Source organism: Colius striatus, chromosome 7, assembly GCF_028858725.1.
Source record: "Colius striatus isolate bColStr4 chromosome 7, bColStr4.1.hap1, whole genome shotgun sequence".
Lineage (NCBI taxonomy): Eukaryota > Metazoa > Chordata > Aves > Coliiformes > Coliidae > Colius > Colius striatus.
Genome location: NC_084765.1, coordinates 1,736,092 through 1,758,074, shown reverse-complemented (window position 1 = coordinate 1,758,074; position 21,983 = coordinate 1,736,092). Strand labels below are relative to the sequence as shown.

At 50.9% G+C, this 21,983-nt stretch overlaps 1 protein-coding gene and 1 long non-coding RNA gene across 2 annotated transcripts; one reads left to right on the top strand and one right to left on the bottom strand.

The window, feature by feature from the left end:
- The first annotated feature begins 1,820 nt into the window (after window positions 1-1,820).
- FADS2 (fatty acid desaturase 2) lies at window positions 1,821-19,392 on the top strand. Its single transcript, XM_010200979.2, has 12 exons — window positions 1,821-2,304; window positions 7,349-7,459; window positions 9,218-9,415; window positions 9,880-9,981; window positions 10,914-11,039; window positions 13,520-13,580; window positions 14,029-14,105; window positions 14,259-14,356; window positions 15,113-15,209; window positions 17,001-17,080; window positions 17,901-18,026; window positions 19,303-19,392. The coding sequence occupies exons 1-12, from the start codon at window positions 2,098-2,100 to the stop codon at window positions 19,352-19,354; spliced, it is 1,335 nt and encodes a 444-aa protein (XP_010199281.2). The 5' UTR covers window positions 1,821-2,097; the 3' UTR covers window positions 19,355-19,392.
- Window positions 7,529-12,456, bottom strand: LOC133625702 (uncharacterized). Its single transcript, XR_009819007.1, has 4 exons — window positions 12,341-12,456; window positions 10,858-11,031; window positions 9,182-9,244; window positions 7,529-7,575 (listed from the first exon to the last, which is right to left on the bottom strand). It is a non-coding gene; the product is annotated as an uncharacterized LOC133625702 (long non-coding RNA).
- Window positions 19,393-21,983: the final 2,591 nt, after the last annotated feature.

Genomic DNA, 21,983 nt, shown 5'->3' with positions numbered 1-21,983 from the left:
CTGGGGGAAGCTGGTCAGTCTGACAGCCATGGAGTTGGTAATTCAGCAGGGGAAAGTAGAGTTGAAGCTGCTGGTTTCAGGCTGAGCACCACAAATCTCCTTTTTAAAGCCAACACTAAGAGGTAAGGGAGCAATTCTGGGGGGGGGGGGGGGGGGCAAAGTGGGAAAAGGGAAGGGGAAAGGGGGGGATCAAAGGGGGGAAAAGGGAGAAAAGGATGGAAAAGGGGGGAAGGGGAAAAGGGGAAAAGGGGGAAGAAAAAAAAGGAAGAAGGGGAGAAATGAGGAAAAAGGGGGAGAAATGAGGAAAAAGGGTGAAAAGGAGGAAAAGGAAGAAAAATTAAGAAAAGAGGAAGAAAGAGGAAAAGGAGGAAAAGGGGGAAAGGAAGGAAAGGGTGAAAGGAAAAGGGGGAAAAAGAGGGGGGATGAGGAAAAGGGGGAAGGAGGAAAGGAAGAAAAGGAAGAAAAAGAAGGGAAATGAAGAAAAGAGGAGGAAAATGGGGAAAGGAGGGAAAGAAGGGGAAGGGGAAAGAAGGAAAAGGGGAAGGGGAAAAGGGAAAACCTTATTCCACCCTATTCTATGAAAAGGGAAGGGGGGAAAGGGGAGGGGGAAAAGGGGAAGGGGGGAAGAGAAAGGGGGAAAGAGAAAGGGGGAAAGAGAAAGGGGGAAAGAGAAAGGGGGAAAGAAAGGGGGAAAGAAAGGGGGAAAGAAAGGGGGAAGAGAAAGGGGGAAGAGAAAGGGGGAAGAGAAAGGGGGAAGAGAAAGGGGGAAAGAAAAGGGGAAAGAAAGGGGGAAAGAAAGGGGGAAGAGAAAGGGGGAAGAGAAAGGGGGAAGAGAAAGGGGGAAGGGGAAAAAGGGGAAGGGGAAAAGAGAAGGGGGAAAGAGAAAGGGGGAAAGAGAAAGGGGGAAAGAGAAAGGGGGAAAAGGGAAGGGGGAAAAGGGAAGGGGAAAAGGGAAGGGGAAAGGGGAAGGGGGAAAGAGGAAGGGGAAGGGGGAAAAGGGGAAGGGGGAAAGGGGAAGGGGAAGGGGGAAAAGGGGAAGGGGGAAAAGGGGAATGGGGAAAAGGGGAATGGGGAAAAGGGGAGGGGGAAAAGGGGAAGGGGAAAAGGGGAAGGGGAAAAGGGGAAGGGGAAAAGGGGAAGGTGAAAAGGGGAAGGGGAAAAGGGGAGGGGGAAAAGGGGAAGGGGAAAAGGGGAAGGGGAAAAGGGGAAGGGGAAAAGGGGAAGGGGAAAAGAAGAAGGGGAAGGGGGAAAAGAAGAAGGGGGAAAAGGGGAAGGGAGAAAAGGGGGAAGGGGAAAAGGGGGAAGGGGAAAAGGGGGAAGGGGGAAGGGGAAAAGGGGAAGGGGGAAAAGGGGAAGGGGAAAAGGGGAAGGGGGAAAAGGGGAAGGGGGAAAAGGGGAAGGGGGAAAAGGGGAAGGGGAAGGGGAAAAGGGGAAAATGCGAATAGGAAAAAGAAAAAAACGGAGGGGAAAAAAAAAGGAGAAAAAAAGAAGGGGTAAAAAAACAGGAGGGAGAGGGATGTGTTTTTTGGACGCAGGGAAGCGGTGAGGGAGCGGAGGCCAGGGGCTGCCCCTGGCCGCTCCCGCCCCGCGCAGCGCTCGCCCGCGGCCGCGCTCCCCCCGGGCACATGGCGCGGGGCCAATGGGCGGGAGCGGGCGGGTGGCGGCGCCGCGATTGGCGGCCGCGCTCTGCTGATCCCCCGGCGGGGCTCCGTGCGGGGGGATGCTGCGGCCGCGGGGATGCTGGCGAGACGGGGGAAGGATGGAGGAGGGAGGGAGGGAGGGAGGGAGGATGGCGGCGTTGGGGGTGTGGAAAGGGCCGAGCTTGCCACAAAACGGGGCTGTGGGAAGAGGAGAAAGTGCATCAGTGCGGGGAAAACGAGCCTAGGGGGCACTTCCGAGCCAGCCCAGAGGCTGCGAGACAAAGGGAAGGGAGGACATGAGCGAAGGTAAAGGGAGAGGACAGGGGATCAGCTGAGTTCTTTCGCGCTAGAAGAAAAGAAGCCCTTTCCCTCCGGCGCATCCCTGAGGAGCGCGGGGAGAGGTTGCACCATCCCTACCCCTTGCTTTGGGCGAGAAGACAAAGCTGCAAGTGGCCCCATGGGGAAAGGGGGTGAGAAAGGAGGCGAGTCGGGGGAGCCGGAGCCGCAGATCCGCCGCTACACCTGGGAGGAGATCCAGAAGCACAACCTGAGGACGGACCAGTGGCTGGTGATAGAAAGGAAGGTTTATAACATCACCAAATGGGCATACAGACACCCGGGAGGTCACCGAGTGATCAGCCACTGCGCCGGGGAAGATGCCACGGTAAGGACCCGACCCCCATCCCCATCCATCCCCACTGCACAGGTCACTGCTTGTGGAGGAGGGAGCAGGTTTTTGGGCAGCCGGCTGCCTGCTTCCCTCTCTCCCCATCCCTCTTAACACCTGCTGTGCACCCCAGCTCGTCTCTTTATCTCCGCTTTTCGGTTGGTCCAAAGGGATGCAGCTTCCCCGAGTCGGCGGCATCTGGAAGATGGGTTGCTCCAGGTTGCTCGGCTCTGCTTTAAGTGCCGCCGTTTTGTCTTTGTCTCTTGCTTGTGCTGTGCCAGGAGCTCTTGAGTCCGTGGGCAAACTGTCCTCAAGTAATCCCCTCTTCAGCTCATGACGTGCAGCAGGCGAGCCCAGGAAAGGGTTAACGAGAGGCCAGGCTGGGCTTCAAAGCTGCTTCTGTCAGGAGGTTGAGGCTTTAATACAAGGAGCTTTTTAGCACTTTTTTTTTTGGCCCAGGAGAGAATTCTCCGGGGAATTTAGAGACAGGTTTCTAGAGAAAACCAAGGGGAAAGAAGAAAACCAAGGAGGAAACCCATTTGCTGCTGCTCCAGCTGCTCCAGGGCTGGGTTCAGCTACCTCCCACCTTTCAGGAGCTTAAAATAAACCCCCGAGCGACCCAAACTAAACGAGCAAACAAGCCAAACTTGAAAAGAAAAGGCACAAATTGCCTCGGAGCTTGCTGTCTGCAGCTTCCCTCAAAGCCACCTTCTCCCGAAGAGCATCCAGGGAGCCTGTGGTGTCCCCAGGGCATCCAGCCCGGGGTTAAGAGCAGCTAAACCGGCCTCGGGGCTTTCCGAATATGTGCTTGGGAAGCGGCAGGAGAGCCCGAGCTCTTTAACTGTTTGTCTCCCGCGGCTCTTTCCACCTCAGCAAGGAGGCTCCGTGTGTGGCAGAAGGAATTGGGGGCAATTACCAACCTTCTTTCCATCAGTCACCAGTCGCTGAGGTCTGGGCTTTTGTTCCATCCCTTTCCTTGATGTGTTTGGATGTTCCTGTCCCCTTCCAATCAGTCCCCTGAATGGATGGCTTTCTGCCTCGTAGAGATGAGCCAGGTTTTCCTTTCAGCTGCTTAGACACAAGCCTGCTGAAACTGAAGGAGCTGGACTCTTATCCCCAAGAATTTCATTCCAATATCTCCACTGGAAACAAACAAACAGCTCTGTTATTGCATTCTTATCCTAACCCTGACAAGGGAATCTGAAACACAGGTTTGGATCTGTCCCACAGCTGGTCCTTCTCCCACCTCCCCATCCTCCACTGCAGCCCCTGCACTCAGAGCATCTTCCATGAAGGGACCTTTTTAGGAATGCTCTGACATTGCTCTGCACTGCTCTGAGCACTAAACCAGAACTGGCATCTGCTCTCCAGCTTCCCTGGGCTGAATAACAGCTTTACTGCCAAAATCTCTCTGTCATTGAGGGTGAGAAAGCCTTGGCCTCCACCCTGGCCAGGCTTAACTAATGAGTTTAATTCCATGTTGCAACTGCAAGAGTTTAGGAGGAAGCAAAGGCAATGAGGAGAACTCAGTTGAATGTGTTTCCATTCTTAGTTTGTACACAGCTTCTGTTTTTCTCCTTGAGCAACACAGATTCTCCTTAGCACCTCATGTAGGCAGGACCTCCAGCCCAGCCAATGTGCACCAGAGGAAACTCAGCATCTTGTCTGTTTATCCTGGACCACTTCTCTAGAGGATCATCACAAGCTGCGCACTGACACACTCACTGAACTCCACAGCTATGCCATGCTGCAGACACCCTGATGTGTGAGCTCATTCAGCTCAGGATGCTCACAGCAGGACAGCTGAGAAACTTCCATGGCACCTTCTGTGTTCAGCATGCTCAGCTCATGGCTGAGTCAGGTTAGGAGTGCCCAGGAAAGCATCTGCACACATTTCCCCTCCAGGTACTCAGAGCACATGAGCATTCATTCATTTTCAGCCACACTTTAGCATGCTGAGACAACACAGTAGCCTGAGGCAACCTGGTCTGGTATCACATCATGCACAGCTGCCTTCCCAAAATGGGTCAAGGGCACTTTGCAGCCTCTCTCTGTGTCAGACAGGTTCAAGAATATGAAAGGCCACCCTTGCACTGAGCACTTCCAGTGCTCAGGTACAGCCCCTACCTCAGTAACATCAAACTGGTTTTCACCAAAAGCAGCTGGAATAATTCTCACTTGCCCACTTCCCATGGGACACTTCAGCCTATTTGGCCAGTAGACCACAACGTTGGGAGGTCAGGAGTTAACTAGCACGTGGCACTGCCCAGAGCCTGTGTTTTGCCTTTTGCTTTTATCTCCTCTAGTACAGAACTGAGGACAACTCCAAAATCCTGGTGGTGTTTTACATCCAGGACCTGTTAGGAAAGGAGATGCATGAGATACAACTGGTACCTTTCCATCAGTGTAGCTCTGCTGGTGATAAGAGCATTCAGGAGGTTCTCTCCCCTCCTTGGAGGCTGTACTGCAAAATCCCACAGCAGCTGGGGTTGGAAGAGATGTCTGGAGATCATCTGCTCCAAGCCCATTCTCTGCAGCTGCCAGTGATGTGTATTACTTCCCTAGTGAAGGTAAAACTTTCCTGCTGCCAGTCACAGGCTTGTGACAGCAGTGGAAGACAAGGCAGCATAGTTCTGAGTCACAGCTGTGTTTTCACATGCATGATTGCATTTCTGACCAGTTCCAACCTTTACTCTTCATCCCATCCAGAAAGAAGCAAAGCTGTTGAGCTCAGAGGCAAAGGAGAGCTCTCTGATGAACACAACACCAATCTCCAGTCCAATGGTCAGGTGGTACCTGGTCAGACCTCCAAAGACTGGTTTTTTTCCCCCATTAGATAATTGAGCCAACATTCTTTAATGCTTCTTGTTCTCACTCTCTCCCTCTTTGCCCTTCACCCCCTTTTTTTTCCACCCCAAATTGCAAAACCTTGCAGCCAGCTGTTCACTGCCCCACTCATTCTGCTCCACTCATTCTGCTCTTCCACATCAGCTGCAAGTTGGACCAGGGAAGGAAACCAGCAACCAGCCCTCACATTCCAGTGACACACTGATGGCTCCAAGAATGGAAAATGCCACAACATAGCAAAAAGACTTAAGAACTGGTCTGCTACCAGTGCTAACCTTGGGCAAATCACTCCTCTCAGTGCCTCATCCCCTCTGTAGAAAGGAGAGGACAGTATCCCTGTGGGGACAGAGATCACTTTGTCCCTGAAATTGGTGCCAAACAGGGGAGAGTAACCACACTCTGGTGCTTTACAGAACAAGTGCCCCTCACTTTCATTTCAGGCAGTTTGGTTTGCCTCTCCCATTGAGCTGATTTTTTTTCTCCACCCCTCCTTACTTCTTTCCCCCCAGCCTCTGGCATTTCATGGCTTTTATAATCTGTAAACCTCTCCACAGGGTTGGGGTTTTTTTCTCTCCTGCACCTTTAGCTATCTCTTTTCTCCCCTCACCTCCTGCATCTCTAACTTCTCCTCTATCACTTCTTTCAGGTAAATGGCTCAGGTCAGCTTTCAGTCTCTCTCCTCACACACCTCCCACAGCAAAACTCCAAGGGTGGGAGGATTCTTTTGAAGCTCAATCCAAAGTCTCAGAATCAGGTGAAAGTTGATGTTGATTTTGGTGGACTTTGGGGCCAAGGTTGTTGGCTGGTTGTTTCTGAATAGCAGAGCTCACTCTGTGATGGAGGTCAGCTCCCAGAAGGGTCAGCTGGCCACAATGAGCACTTTCCAGCCAGCCCTTTCTGGTCAGAGCCAGAAGTGAGATTTTAGTCAGTGGCTGCCATTGTTTGTTAGGCAATGGGACAAAGGTGGAAAGGCTGAAGCATGGCACTCCTGACTTCAGTTTTGGACTGTTGTTTTCTGTCCCAGTCTCAGTACTTCACCTAATTGCAGCTTTACAGCTCTCCTAGGTGATTTTCCAGAGTTAACTCCAGTTCTAGACAGCAAGAAAAGGGCAAGAGCTGAGTAAGAGCTGCTGACCTTGATGAACTTTCTGTCCTTATCTGTATCTTTGGGGTTAAAATTCAAGCCAGGCCATGTGAAAGGAGGGGTGTGCAAGATCTCACAACCAGCAGCACATGAGAAACAAATACACTTGTAGGACACAGGTAGGCAAAAATACATGAAAAGGAGAAAGAGGATGGAAAAAGAAGAGCCAGGCAAACTCAGGAGTGCCTGGATCAGACTCTACAGACAAGGCATTCTCCTTCATGCTAGAAGGAGTCTTGAATATATGTAAGGAAAAGAATATTCCAGATGTGTTTCCTGCTTTTCCAGCCTCAGAAATACAAGGGCTGGGGTCTGTTGGAGGAGTTTCATCAACATCGAGTTTCACCCCTCAATTGGATCCTGTTGCTGAGTATACAACTGAGTTTTTGGTCTGGTTCCTTCCTAGGACATTTTCCTTGGACTTGCACAGAGACAGAATTGCTTATGTATCTACAAGATGGTTCTGGAATAAAGAAGGGTTAAGGTAGCATCCAGCTACTCATGTTCTAGAATGAAAAGAGAAAGGCAGCCTCTAAAATGAGGAGTCCCTGCTTTTTCCTCAGCTGGGATCCAAAGCTCTGGCCAAAACATCGAGTAGTGTAGTTTTTTGTACTTGCAGTGATGTCCAGGTTGAGCCAGCACAGTCACCTCCCTCTCTTGAACTGCCTCCAGACAGCAGACTTTCAGAAGGTATTTCTATCCCAGTGAGGATTTGCACAAATTCCTCTCTGCCTTCCCTCCAAGGGAATTAATGGGATTCAAGTATTCAGTTAGCTTAGAAGAAACATTTCTTGAGGTGCCTTTTACCACATGTCTAGATGGTCTCCCAGGTCTCACCTGCTGCTAGATCAGCAGCATCAGTTCATCATCCTTTAGCAGAAGCACTACATGAAGCAGCCATCACAGAGGTGGAGGTCAGGCTGGAACCCCCCCTTTCACACCCACAGCTGCCGAGGAGAACAGTGCTGGAGATGGATGGGGATGGCACAACGAGAAGGAAGCAACAGCTTACTCCTGAACCTCACACAGTTACTCTTGTTTCCACTCCAGGATGCATTCCAGGCCTTCCATATCAATCCCACCTTGGTGCAAAAGTTTCTCAAGCCATTGCTTATTGGAGAGCTTGCTCCAGGGGAACCCAGCCAGGACCGAGAGAAAAACGTGAGTAATTGTTTCTGAGCTGGGCTTAATGATGTCTATGGTCCATCAGGTTTTACCTCTTGGGATGTCCTCCAGGTCAGAGGCAGATCAGAAAGGTTTCTTCTCTACAGGCAGCTCTAGAAAGGGGGAGAAGTGCTCAGTGACTGAGCAGTACCCTGTAGCAATTACATCCCAGTATAGCTTAAAATGTGTGTGGGAGGGAGGGGATAAATTCAGGCTGGCTGTACAAGCCTGTCCTTGCCCAGAGAGCCACTAAGAGCTCTGGCTATGGAAGTCATGTCCCTTTTCTAGCAGCCCATTCCAAGTGCCCAGGCTGGGTTGATCCCATACTGAAGGGAAATGTGCAGCAGCTCTTGTGACCTGGTGTCCCTTCTACTTTTTGTCACCACTTGCGTGTTACAGGGGAAGGAGAGGAGCAGGCAAAGAAGTCTGAAAAGCCTTCCAAACAAGTTGCTCACTACCTCAATGAGACTTGAATCTCTTTCACTGTTTGCCCTGCAGCTCCCTTTGACAGGCTGATCCCAGGGAAATAACCTCTCTGAGACTCCAACAGGCTTATCCTGCTGAGCCCAGTCCCAGCAAAGCTCTGGAGAGCAGCCCCATTTGTGCCATGAACAAGCACAAGCAGTAGGCACCCGTTGGTGAGGTGACCCAGATCATAGAATCATGGAATCATTTGGGTTGGGAAAGGCCTTGGAGCTGCTGGAGCCTGCCCAGCCCAGCACTGACCCAGTGCCTCAGCATCTCAGCCCCAGGGCTTTGGGGTCCCTCCAGGGCTGGGCACTGCCCCAGCTCCCTGGGCAGCCTGGCACAGGGGCTGACACCCCTCTCAGGGAAACAGCTCAGCCTCAGCTCCAGCCTCAGCCTCCCCTGGGGCAACTGGAGGCTGTTTCCTCTTGTCCTGTCATTCATTACTGGAGAGAAGAGACCAACCCTCCACCTCACTACAACCTCCCATCTCCCTTCAGCCTCCTCTTCTCCAGGCTGAACACCCCCAGGTCCCTCAGCCTCTCCTCATCAGACTTGTTCTCTACACCAAGTTGTCTCGTTTCAGTGGCTGTCCTTAAGGAGAAGCCACCCAGCAAGTCCCTTTTCCACCCTCCTGGCATCCTCAGGACAGCTCAGTGTCCCTCCCAGCCAGCCCATTCATCCATTATTCAGGCACAGTGCATGGCATGAGTAGCTCTTGCCACGAAACTCAATCCTGTCCTGTTGTTTGTGTCTGCCCATGACTATGATATGTCTGCATCCCACACAATGGAAGAGACAATGCTAACCCAACATTAACCCAGCAACTCTCCTCATCAATGACTGCACAGGAGCTGACCCACAGATTCAACAGACAATAGGTGCTCTGACGGTGGGTGCTCAGATGTTGGGTGCTCATCAGCAAAGCTCTGGAATGATGCATAAGTAAATAGGACTGAATTAGCTCCTTCTCCAGATTCTCTTTAATACTTGCAAAGCTCATTCACACAAGAGTCATCAGCTGATGTAACTCTCAACCAGCCCAAGCAGTGCCTCTGATTCACAGCAGCAGGCTTGAATTACTCTCCTAGCTCAAGGTGCAGGAGGTCAGGACCTGGGCTCAGACCAGCCAGGATGTTTATTCATAGGAAAAGCTAGAAACCAAGATGAATATAGAGACAGGTCCTCCCAAGTAGCCAAGCAATTAGTGTGGCACTTCACCTGCCTTCTTTAGACTCACTCAGACTTACTTACAAGCTCCATTCTGTGTCTTTCATGTCTATTTTGCAGTCCCAGCTGGTGGAGGATTTCCGGACCCTGAGGAAGACAGCAGAGGACATGGACTTGTTCAGAGCAAATCCTTTGTTCTTCTCTCTGTATTTGGGCCATATTCTTGTAATGGAAGTTTTGGCTTGGTTAATGGTTTTGTACTTTGGTACTGGCTGGATCACAACTCTCATCCTCTCCTGCATCCTCACAACGTCCCAGGTGAGAAGGAGTAAGCACAGAGCGTGCTGGCTGCACAAACCACTCAGGGCAAGGGCAGTGGCCTCTGGGTTATTCATGTGAGATTAATTACCAGGGCAAAACATTCATAGCAGTGGCAAACAAATATTCACAACATACCTGCCACTGCAGTGCCTTCTGACCACCCCTAGCCACTGCTGACTGGGGGCTCACACATTTTCCTCACCTCTCTGGCCTTTGCTCCCACATGTTGGTGCATTTGGCAGCCTTACAGTGGGACTCGGTGATCTTAAGGGTCTTTTCCAACCTGAATGAGTCTATGCCTCCATATCCCCCACAGAATGAAAACAGAGACCTTCACCTTCTCCCTTCAGTTCATTCCCTCTCTTCCTCACACTCACAACTCGCCTCCTATCTCGGTTTCCATCTGTGCTCAACTCTGACTTCAAACAGCTTCCTAACCACTTGATTTCCCCTCACCCCAGGCCCAGGCAGGGTGGCTGCAACATGATTTTGGACACCTGTCTGTCTTTAAGAAGTCTTCCTGGAACCACATCGTCCACAAGTTTGTCATTGGACACCTGAAGGTAAAGAACAGAGTGCTCCGTGGAGCCAGAACACTCTGGACACAGCCACAGTCACTTTGACTATGTCAAGATAGGAAAGGGCAGCTCTAAGCCTTTCCACAAGGTAGATCCAAGTAGATGCACATCCAAGTAGATGGAGCAATGAAGTGACCACTGCACATGGAGCTGTTGTGCAGGAGAGATGAGAGACTGTAATCACAGCTGTTGTAGAACTCAGCAGTTCCATCAGCTTCAGTGGAACCTCACCAGTTTGGAGCAGCTGAGGACAAAGCTGATGAAATTGCCTAACAAGCTTCTCTAGCATCCTGTCATACTCCACATACTTTTTCAAACATCCCATCCTGCTACATCCCATCCATCCCAGTGGAGCTTCTACCCTGGGCAAGGTCCAGTGCAAGCCAGGCATTGCAGCATCCACCTGCAGTAGGGTCTTATAGAGAGTGGGACACAGCTCAGCCTACTCCCCCAAACCTACTTTGTCTTTCCTGGTTCCTCACAGGCACAGGCAGTAGAAGGAAACCAGGATCACAATCAGTATAGCAGCAAGAGGGTTTGGTGGTGGCCTTGACAGCATCAGGTTAATGATTGAACTTGATGATCTTAAAGGTCTTTTCCAACCTAAATGATTCCGTGATTCCACTATTCAATAGCAAGTTCAGATGTAGGAAGGCAGGCTGGCATGCAGCTCACTCAGAGTATATTTGTCCCCTGTTCTTTCAATAGGAATGATCCTTAGTGAGGGCAAACCAGCCCTCTGAAACCAGCAGTCTCTTAGCAACCAGCAGCTCACTCACCGCTCGTTGCTATTTCAAAAGCAAATAACAGATTGGCCGTGCTCCCAGTTGCACTGGTTTAGTTTACAGAGATGAAGCTCACCATTAGGGGAAGTGTAGTTTCTCCTAGATGAGCTCCTTGTCCTTGTGTCTGCCCAGGGAGCCTCTGCAAACTGGTGGAACCATCGTCACTTCCAACACCACGCCAAGCCCAACATATTCAAGAAGGACCCAGATGTGAACATGCTGCATATTTTTGTCCTTGGAGACACACAGCCTGTTGAGGTAAGGCAAAGTGGGTAGAACATGGAAAGCTCTTGTCCTAAAGGGCTTCAGAGAATGCTTGTGGGATAAGAGGAGTTGGCTAGCTTTGTTAGACATGACTGACTGACTTAGTCAAAGCTTCCAGGAATGCTAAAACAGGAAATACTTTGTGCAGGGATTTCATCTGTCTGTGTTGTCTGACAGGAGTTTGGCCCTCACACCCTCCCAAACCCTGGCCTGGAGAGCAAGGCTGACTCTCTAATTCCCTCTCCATTCCCTGTACTGACCACAGGACAAAGTGTTTTGGGGTAGCTCAGGAGAAGCAATGAAGATGGGAGTGGAGAGAAAGTAGAAAGACACGAAAGGCAACTTTGTCCTGCTGGCTTGGACTGTCAACGTGAGGGGGGGGAACAAAGTGTTCCTTCATCAAGAATAGCTCAAAAGTCATCTTCCATTTATCTTCCAACATGAGTCAGTCCAGCTGTGCCCAGACAATCTGTTCCAAGCCCTCTCCACTGAAGCCTTTGCCACAGGGTTGAGGAGATGCTGCTTCCATAATGCACTTTCTTGCATTAACTATGTGTTGACATGCTGCACGTGAACTCACAGGCTATGATAGGGAATTCTAACCCCATCTGCCCTTCTAGAGCCCAAATACTTACTATCTACCATAAAAACACACACAAAGGACTTAAACCACGTACCACCCTTGGTCTTTTTCACAGTGGGACAAGGATTTATCAGTTTAAAAGCACAAAAACCACCTTAAACCAAAGAAAACAAACACACACCTGCAGCAACTCTAAGGGGAAGAAAACATTCCACAGTGAATGGTTTCTCAGCCAGCTTTTATACTCTTGAGAAGCTAACTGCAGACACAAGTCAGGGACACACTGGTGTGTACAGAGAATGTCTTGCACACACAGAATCTTCAAGAGGCAGAAGGGGTCTTGTATAGGACTGAAATCAAAGCCTTCTGCTGGGGTTTAAAGCAAGCTGTTTACCAGAAGATAGAAAGCAGTGTCACACCCTCCAACATGTGGGTACAACCAGGTTGTGCCTGAGAACTGGCTTTAAAAGCACACCCTGGTTCTGCCACTTCAAGGCAAAAGGAGGGACACAAACCATCAAGGGAAGGACACAAAACGTTTATGACAACAGGGCAAACTGGCTGTCCCTCCTACAAAATACCTGCCAGCATCAGTCTATCCCAATACTCCCTCCCAGCTGTATATAATCCTTTTCCAGCTGATGCTAAGCACACAGCCTTGCAGAGCTCAGAGTGAACGATGTGCCTGATTTCTTGGTGCTGTGAGACTCACCTTCATTGGGAAGTTGCTCTGCTGGAAGCAAAACCACAGCTCCCAGGTTTTTCCCAGGCCTTGTGTGAACACTCCTGGAGATCAAACAAGACCCTCCTGTATACCTCTAGGTATTTCACAGTGAAGATGAGGTTAGACCTCATCTTGGCTTCCTCTTCTCGTTGGAAACAAACAGGCACCTGCAAAAATGCAACAGTCCAAGGGCAGAATCTTGAGTGTGGGGCAACTTCTCTGCAGCTGCTGTCTGTAGGTGGACCACAGTCATGCAGGAACCAGTGCAGAGCAAGGACAGCACCCTGTTTCCTTATCACATAGCAAACCACTGACACAACATTATAGATCTAAGCTGGTCTGTGGTAGCAACAGCTCAGGACCAGCCCAGGTTTCCCACTGGTGGTAGAGTAAGTTTTCCCAAGGCCTGGCTAGTGGCAGGAGTTCGTGGGGGCTGATGGCTGGAGAAGTCAAAAAGGATCAATGGCTGGGACATTGACCCCAACTACCCAAGGTCTTGAGCTGGCATCCCATGCAGTGACCTGCCAGAGGTCAGGCTTCATGCCTATCACATTGGTATTGATACACCCACAACGGTGGGGGTGGGAAGGGCCCTGCAGAGCCCACCCAGCCCCTGCTCCAGCAGCTTCCCCTGGCTCAGGGGCACAGGAACGTGTCCAGGTGGGTCTGGAAACCTCCTGAGAAGGAGCCTCCACACCCTCCCTGGGCAGCCTGGGCCAGGGCTCCCTCACTTCAGCACCAAAGGAGCTTCTCCTCCTGTTCTGTGTTCCAGTTTATACCCATTACCCCTTGTCCTGTCCCCAGCCACCAGAGAAAGAGGACTGGCCCCATCCTCTCAGCCCTCACCCTTTGGGTATCTATAATAAAGGAGATGACAGCAGCTCTTAGGACAGCCACAGGCATGGCAGAAGGTGAAGTGCATTGAGGTGCCATCAGGCTCTCAGATAAATGGAAGTTACCTGATTCATGAGCCAGAAGACTTTTAAAAGCACTTTGCACGCAGCACCCTTGCAAAGTCAGTACATCCAACCACACCAAAGCACCTTTTTACCTGGGGGTGGGAATATAGCCAAAGCTCTCCAGTCCATAAAGAAGCATTGCAGAGAATCTTCTCTTACATGTGAGTGTCATAACATGAGCCTGAGCTTTCTCCTCTGTGTCCTACAGTATGGCAAGAAGAAGCTGAAGTACCTGCCTTACAACCACCAGCACGAGTACTTCTTCCTCAGTGAGTATCTGCCCCACACTCTTCCTTTTTCCCCTGAATGCCACTCCACCTTTCCAGCCCTACTGTGTTAGCAGAGCATCTCCTCCAGTCTCAACTCACCCTCAGCATCCCTTCCTTAGGACCACCATCCCCTGGGCAGGTCCCAAAAGCACGTGCTTCAGTGATATCAAAGCACCTGGAGCATTGCCAGCAAAACAAACAACTGAGGCTGGGAAATGGCTCCTGGATGAGAGGCTCCATGGAAATGAATGCATGTTGCCAGTCAATGCTCTTTGATAAGAGCAAATGAACTGGTGTGGAGCAACCACCCCCATCCCCAGCACCTCACCTCTCTCACCAGTGCTAAGCACACTTCCCCTAGAAGCAGCCCTGAATCCCTGCCTCCCTCATGTCACACACACCCCTCCAGCCTTTCTGGTGTCCCAACACATTTCCCTTTGCTTTGCAGTCTTCCCACCTCTGCTCATCCCTGTGTATTTCCAAATCCAAATCATCTCGACCATGATCAGACGCAGGTTCTGGGCGGTGAGTTCATGTTCCCTCCACCTTTGTGGAACCAACACTGGAGTAGGGAGGGAGACCAGTGGGCAGGGATCCCACTTTGCTCTATTCATTACCCTAAGGACACATCCCATGAGACAGGTAAAGTGATGCCTAATGTCTTCTCTCTTCCCCCAGGACCTGGCCTGGGCCATCAGCTACTACATGCGCTACTTCCTCACGTACATCCCCTTCTATGGTGTCCTGGGATCCTTGTCCCTCCTCACTTTTGTCAGGTAGGAGACAAAGGGCATCACCATGGCACTTCCCCCTACTCCAGTGCCAGATGAACCCAATCTCAGCTCTGCTGTATCTCCTGGGCCTTCCCAGTTTAAGTTCTCTGCTATTCCCACTGCTTCGCTCTCCTCTTAGCATCTCCCAGTCCTCCCTGCAGCTGAGCTGGTTCTGGCACTCAGCACCTTCTCCTGCCTGCCTCTTCCCCTATCCTGTGATGGTCCAGCCAGGATTCTCCTTCCTTTCCTCACTCCCAACACCTGTATGCATTTTGTTCCCACTTTGACCAAGGCTGGACCCTTCCAGAGCACCTCAGGCCACCCTCTTCACTTACTGGGAAGGTAATTCATGAGCCCTGCTTCCCAGTAAGTGAAACGCTCACCACTTCTCCCAGTGCATGGCCCACACACTGACTAGTACCAAAAGATGCCATTTAGTCCTCAGCAAGCATCAGTTAAACATTTGAGCTCAGTGAAAAACACTGCCAAAGGCAAAAAGAGGGATAACCCAGCTGGGTGCCCTGCTTCTACCTAATCCCAATTGCATTAGTCCCAGAGCTGTACAGAGGGGAAGGGGAATTCATCACAGAGTTGATCCTCTCTGGTTCCCATAGAAAGAGAGGCATTCACTGCCATCCCTCAGAGGTTTTCCCCCCCCCAGCTTGTGCCTCCTGCTGCTCCCTGTAAACCCCACTCCTCCACCTCACACCCCCACCTGCAATATAAACTGTTGTGCTTTGTGCCTGCTTGGTTTTGAAGGTTTCTGGAGAGTCACTGGTTTGTGTGGGTCACCCAGATGAATCACATTCCAATGGAAATTGATTCTGAGAAGCACAGAGACTGGCTCAGCTCTCAGGTAACTAGGAGGGGAAAGAATACCCCTGGAGTCACCTCAAAATGGATTAGAAACTTACTCCAAGGGCAGAGTTACCACTGTCACCAGGTGTATGGTCTCTGGCCGTGATCTCTCTCACAAAGATGTTCTCCCCAGAGGCAGCAACGCTGAGCCAACACATGGAAGTCCAAATCTCTGCAATTCAGTTGATAATCAAAAGGTTCCTTCAGATCTGAGGCAGTATCAGCTCCAAGAAGCATCTTTTGTGTGTTACCATACACTGATGAACATACAGAAGAGCCCCAGTGAGAGTCAAAGCTGAAGGGGGAGATCAATGTGTTCTGTTTCAGCAATAAGGACTGAAATGAAAAGCAGCTGCCTTGTAAATGTGATCAGACAAATCCACCCTGCTGAACAGCTCCCCCTGATTCACAGTGCTCCATGTTTCAGACCCAGAGAGCAACTGTGTCACTGCCCACAGCCTAGTATGAACTGGGATGAGAGCAGAGGTCATCCCACGTGTTAATTAGTGTGATCAATACTTGTAGCTGTTAATGGGGCTTGGGTTGTGAGCTTTCAGTGTCTGAGAAGTCAGTTTTCCCCTGTGCTAAAAACACTTCCAAAAGAGGTGCTGAAAGCACTTGTTGTCAGGGAAGCAGGTGAATAGAATCCCTGAAGTCATGGGAGTGTTCAGATGCCCAGCTTCAGCTTTTGCTTAAGCAGATTATGCAGTTGGAATTTGGAGGGACAGAGAAGGAGGGAGGAGGGAAAGAGAGAGGTGATGAGAGATTTGGGGAGGGGGTTTATAAGAGAGAAGTGTTTATATGCTACAGAGAGATGAGCCTCTTTGACCCCGATGTGGCTTCATGATGCATCTGGGGGGGATGAAGAGAATATCTATCCCCTGTGCTTACCATGACAGCTTAGCCAGCTCAGTCAGAGCATTTGAAGAGAGAATACCTGATTTTACAGCCACTGCCAGCAAGAGTAGTAGCTAGGAACACGTTTCCAGAGCTTTGCTGATAACCAGGTGGGGTGAGGACAGATGTTTTGTGCCCATCCACTTCTCCTCCCCCATTTTCCACCCTGCTGTGTTATTGACCCTCTTGAGCAGGAGGAGCTGAGATTTAAGTCTGTACTTGGACTATGTGACCTATGTCACCAAATAGCCACAAACTGCCTCCTTATATTGTCCCCTTTACCCATGGTCAAACGTGTGGAGAGGAGGTCAGCACAGCAGCTGCCAGGAAACCCCAAAGGAGGATTAAAGATCCCCTTGGTGCAAGCAGCTGTCTCAGCACAGCAGTCTCCTGCACCCTGACAGCTCAGTGCTGCAGCAAGACATGTCCCAGCCCCTGCCACAGGCAAGAATGCTGAGTGTGCCCTCAGCAAGTCTCCCTGATGGCACCAAACTGGGAGGACTGGCTGATTCACCAGCTGCCATCCAGGCAGAGCTGGGCAGGCTGAGAGCTGGGCACAGAGGAACCTGCTGAGGGGCACCAAGGGCAGAGTCCTGCAGCTGGGGAGGAACCAGCCCAGCACCAGCACAGGCTGGGGGTGACCTGCTGGGGAGCAGCTCCAGGAGAGGGACCTGGCAGTGCTGGGGGGCAGCAAAGAGCCACGAGCAGCAACGTGGGCTGGTGGGCAAGGAGCCAACGGCAGCCTGGGGGGCATTATCACACCTTCTTGTGTGACCTGATCAAGGTGGTCCCTTCCAAGCCCTGCTGTCCTGTGATTCTGTGAAGAAGAGCTTCACTGTGGGTTTAAGGGGAGACCTCCCTGAGGTTCACAGCTGCTTTCTTGCCTCCCCAGCTTGCAGCCACGTGCAATATCGAGCAGTCCTTCTTCAACGACTGGTTCACCGGCCACCTCAACTTCCAAATTGAGCACCAGTGAGTATGGATCCTGCCTCCTTTGGCCATTACCAGCTTGTCACCACACAGGGCTTGAAGGGAAGTCTGCTCAAGGTGCATGTAGGAGATGGGGAGGGATCTTTGGAGCACCAGCAAGTGCCAAGGAAAGGGAGTGCCAGGTTACTGGGGGTCACAGCCTGCATCTGCCACAGGGGTGGCATCTTCCTCTCCTGCTACCACATACTTCAGCACCTCAGTGGTTTATGGTGTGTGGCTGCTGTGTGGGGTTGCACATGCTGCTGGCTACCTGGTTCCCAGCCATTCAAACCAGGGCTATAAGGACAGTCTGTTACCAGCCACAAGACAAAAAGTAAAAGAGGTGGCATTTGGGGTACAGGTGACTGGTTTGGAAACCAGCTTAGGATACCAAATCCTTCCTTACCTGCTTCTCTGTGTCAGGAGCTTCCAGAGGTGGGAAAGGAGGTGTCTGGGGATCCAGTTCTGCAAGAGACAACTAGTATTGCCCAAAGGAAACAGGCAGGCATCAGCAGACTGAGGCTGCCTCCCTGCTCCTGCTGCCCTCACCTTGCCTCTTTTCCATGAGCTGACCTGGGTTGTCTTCCTCGAATACAGCTCTGCTTGAGGCATGGCAGAGTGGCAGCAGAACCAAAGCATTAGGTGCTCACAAGCCTCCTTAAAGCAGGGGGGCTGGAGAGCACAGACATCTCTTTGAGACTCTCTCTTGTCTAGAGAAGGCATTCAAGAATGAGCCCTAGGAGGAGGCAGACAGGGATGCCCATCCCTCGGGGTTAGTCTCTCGAGTTTAGTCTCAGGTTTGTTTTCTCTTTCTCAATTCAAGCCTGTTCCCAACAATGCCAAGGCACAACTTCTGGAAGGTGAAACCTTTGGTGAAGTCACTATGTGCCAAGCATGGAGTCCAATATGAGGAGAAGCCTCTTGGGAAAGCATTTGTGGACATTGTTGGGTAAGGTCCTTGCAGCATCAGCTGCAGCTTGCAATTCATTGTGGGGTGAACAGCCTGTATTGTCTAGCACAGAGAACTCAGGACACTACAGAGCCTGCAGAGATACCAGGTTGGTCTGGTACAGCCTGGTGTCACTGGGTCAACAGCCTCTGTATCACAGTCCAAAGAACACCTGCAACCCACAGCAGAGATGACACTGACTTGGTGGGTGAGTGCCAGGGGCCAACAGATGGGAAGCTGCTTCAGTGCATCATGGGGGAAGAAGCAACTGTCCCCCAGAGCACTTGCTACCAAACTACCCCCTAGTTAGCATTGAGATGGGTACCAACCTGACCTAACAGGGACCTTTCTTTGTAACACCACTTCTCAGTGCTGCTCTGACAGCTGCTGGTTACTGCTTTTGGGAGCTGGCAGCGTGTCTTCAAGCTGCCAAGTGAGATGAATCAAAGGGGAAAGGAGTCAGGTTACAGCCCATGCTGCTTCCCTGCCAGCAGCAAAGGGTTGTTTCCTCCAGACACAGTTGAAGCTGAGTCCAACAGTCCTTGTCAGGCAGGCTGTGGGTTAACATTTCTGTCTCAGTTACTCCAAGGGGAGGAATTCATGACAGAGAACATAAGAAAGTGTTCTGCAAGTGAGGGATCTCCCTTCTCAAACCATCCTAAGCAAATGCAAATTAAAGCACATTGGCTCCAAGATGCAGAAGGGCTGAAAGCTGTTGGAAAAGCTCCTTTGGTTCTCTGATCCAAAGGAGAATGCAGGCAAACAGTGAGACCTGGAGGAGTGGTGCCCAGCATCCCAGCACACAGAGCCCACATCCCCGTGCAGCTTCCCAGCAATGACTTGCCCCCCCAACAGAAAGATCATCTCCCATAAACCATGGAAAGCCCCATTCCCAGCCTCCAGAATACATTCTGCTTGTCAGAGGCCTTTGGGGCCCAAAGCAGCTCAGTTGTGTCCCACAGTAAGTGCAAAGGTGATGCAGCAGGGACATTCTGCAGGAGAATCCCATGGGGCATCTGAGGAAACCCCTTCAGAGCAATGATGTGGTGAGCCCAGGCAATCCTGCTTTGCTGTTTATCCAGGTCCAAAGGGACTAGGAATCACACACAGCTGAAGTTCTTGCTCACCCTGGCTCTCCTGGCTATATCTGCTCTACTGGGGGAAGGCATTTGGTGTGCCAAGGGTTCATATTCAGCAACAGGCTGCTTTGTGGGGAGAAAACACATCAGGGAGGCAAAACATGCCAGACACACTGCTCTTCATCTTCTTTCTGCAGATCCCTAAAGAAATCTGGACATCTATGGCTGGATGCTTACCTCCATAAGTGACCATGAATCTTTCTGGGGAGGTGTGAGTGACTGGGAGGGATGGGGGGCTGAGCTTGGAGAGGGGGGTGGGGAAATCACACATGTGTCTTTTATCTCAGATTTCAGTCTGTATCTATGTACACAGTTGGAAGGGGGTTTCCTGTCTTGGCACCTGCTCCTGGTACCTGTTTAATCCAGACAGATCTAAACTGTGCTTGAGAGGATGAGAAGTGATGCCAGCATTGCACAGAACAGAAGGCTGGGAGAGGAGGAGTGTGTAAAAAGGGCATTAATATCCAACCTCCACCTTCTGATTCGTTCTGATCCTACCTAAACCACACAAGCCCCTGATCCACAGACACAGAAGAGTTCTCAGGCTTCAGTGAGTATTCACAACCCAAGGACATCCCAGCCAGCTGCTGTGAAAGAGGAGCTGAGAGCTGGGTTTCATTCGGTTATCGAGGGAAATACAACATGCTCTGTGATGCCCACTGCAACTGAGAGCTCAGGGCAGCTGCTGGGCCAAGCCCTGCCCCAAGCCTGGCTCTCTTGAGCTCCCTCCTTTCTCTCCCTCCTTTCACACTCTCTACTCGTAGCATCACTTTAGTAGAAGCTGTGATACTGACTCTGCACAACTAATGCCCAACCAGCTCTCAGCTGGGTTAATCTAGCTGTATTTCAATGACCAGCTCCTATTCCCAGGGCTTAAAGAGCAAAGTATCTCCTTTGAGAGAGGGTTTATTTAGTCTGTTATGAGCCCCAGGCCTGGCACAGCATTATGGTGGTCAGTAACTCACACAAGAGACCAAAAGAAGTCACATCAGCAAAACTTAACTAATTGCTCCTGAGTGCTCCAGTGTAAAGCCAGCTGGTCTTTGCAGCAGAGCAGCCTGTGTGCTGCAGAAAGGCACAGTTCTGCCTCTCTGCACATGCCTGGCAGCAGAGACCAAGCCTGTTTCTGCTTCAGGAGCAATGGCATTGCTTACCCTGCTCTTGGGAACGAGCAGTGAAGGAGATGAGTTCTCCCTGCAAAAGGAGGAGCTGCCCAAGCCCTTTCAGAGAGGCAGCTGAGATCAGAATTGAGACCAAGCCTTCTGGAGAACCCTCTTAAGCATTGTCTCAAAGTCTTTCTGCCCAACCCTTAATTCCCCAGAGCCATTAATGGCTTAGCAGGAGATAGAACAGCTTCCAAGTGCTTCTCTTAACAGGTGACCTGATCCCAAATAAACCCAGGGCTTTAGATTCAGCTGTAAGCCACCAGCAGAGGCATCCCCTTTCCTTTGTGAGAAGGGGCCAGAAGGGTTTGAAAAGCAGCCTCAGGTTCCAAGAGCTGTCTGGGTGCTCACAGCAGGGATACTCTGGTTATCAGCAATGCCTCATGACTTTGCTCAGCTCTGAAGCTGGATCTTCTCTCTCAAACCCTTCAACGCTGGCAGAGTCCCACAGGATCAGCAAGGTGCTTCATGAACAGACAACTCCAGGACTCTGGCCAGTCCCTTCAAAAAGGAAACTTACTTCTCCCCTTCCTCAGCCTTCTTTGGAGAATAAGATGAGATTATGTCTTTGCTTCCAGGCAGGGAAAATCATAGGCACAACTGCAACTTAAGCTAGCTAGTACCACTTAAGGTTTGTAAAGGACTTACCCTGGTGTTCTTACCCACCCCTAAGCCAGCAATACCTGAATACCACTAGGGATGATTAGGATGAAAACCTCCTGCCTCCGGGGTGGCTGAAAGCTCTGACAGTTCTAGTGGATTTCTAAATGCAGAAGCAATGCTGCTGTGATTTCCCAGAGAGGCAGCAAGAGGCCAGCCTGAGATTGTGGCTACTACTGCCTTAATATGCACACCTCTTTCTGACTCCATGAATGTATCTCACTGTCTCTGCTCCAGCAAAGATGACCACAAGCACATGGCAGCAGCAGCACTACAATCCTTCCAATATTCACCTTCTTTTCCTGACACCTCCTGGTGGGTTTTTTCACCCCTCCAGTTGTTATTTCAACAGCAAACGTTTTCTCAGCCTCTTCCTCCTCAGCCCTGTCCCTTCTTACCTTTCTTCTTGTGAGACTGTTTGCTTTTTAACACCTGGAGACACTGCAGAAAGCTGGGAGCCCAAGCCTGGGTAAACAGTCCTGCTTTAGCAGCTTGGCTGCCTTTTTGCCACTGACCACTGGAAGGACTGGTTTTCTGCCACAAACTCAAAGCACTGCCAAGGCAGCAGCCTGGGAGAGTGCAGCTCCTGCTGCTGCTGGCTGAGAGGAACATGGAACATCCAAGGAGAGCAACCACGCTGCAATGACCTGCAGAGGAAAGAGCAGCTCACCAGGCAAACAGCCAAGACCTTAGCAACAACATACCAAAGGGAAGGAAGGGGGAAGCAGGAGAGGTCTTGGTATAAACTCTTTCCCCAGCTCCTTGCTTCTTTCAGACTGCTGAAACAAATTCCCTTCTCATGACAATTGTTTGAGTTGCTCCAATCCACAAATAAAAGCTGTGCAATTTCTAGTCAGAAGTGCCTTCAGAGTGTCCTGCATTGCCCTGCCCAGTGCAAGAGCAAAAGCTCAGCTCTGCAAGGAACAGGTCACCAGCCTTTAGTGACAGCCCTGCATTTGTCTCACTCATTGAAACCACAGACACAAAAAGCTTGG

Coding starts and splice junctions, on each gene's coding strand:
- FADS2 (XM_010200979.2), top strand. CDS start 2,098: ATGGGGAAAGGGGGTGAGAAAGGAGGCGAGTCGGGGGAGCCGGAGCCG. Junction 14,357..15,112: donor TCCCTCCTCACTTTTGTCAG/GTAGGAGACAAA, acceptor TTGGTTTTGAAG/GTTTCTGGAGAGTCACTGGT. Junction 15,210..17,000: donor GAGACTGGCTCAGCTCTCAG/GTAACTAGGAGG, acceptor TTGCCTCCCCAG/CTTGCAGCCACGTGCAATAT.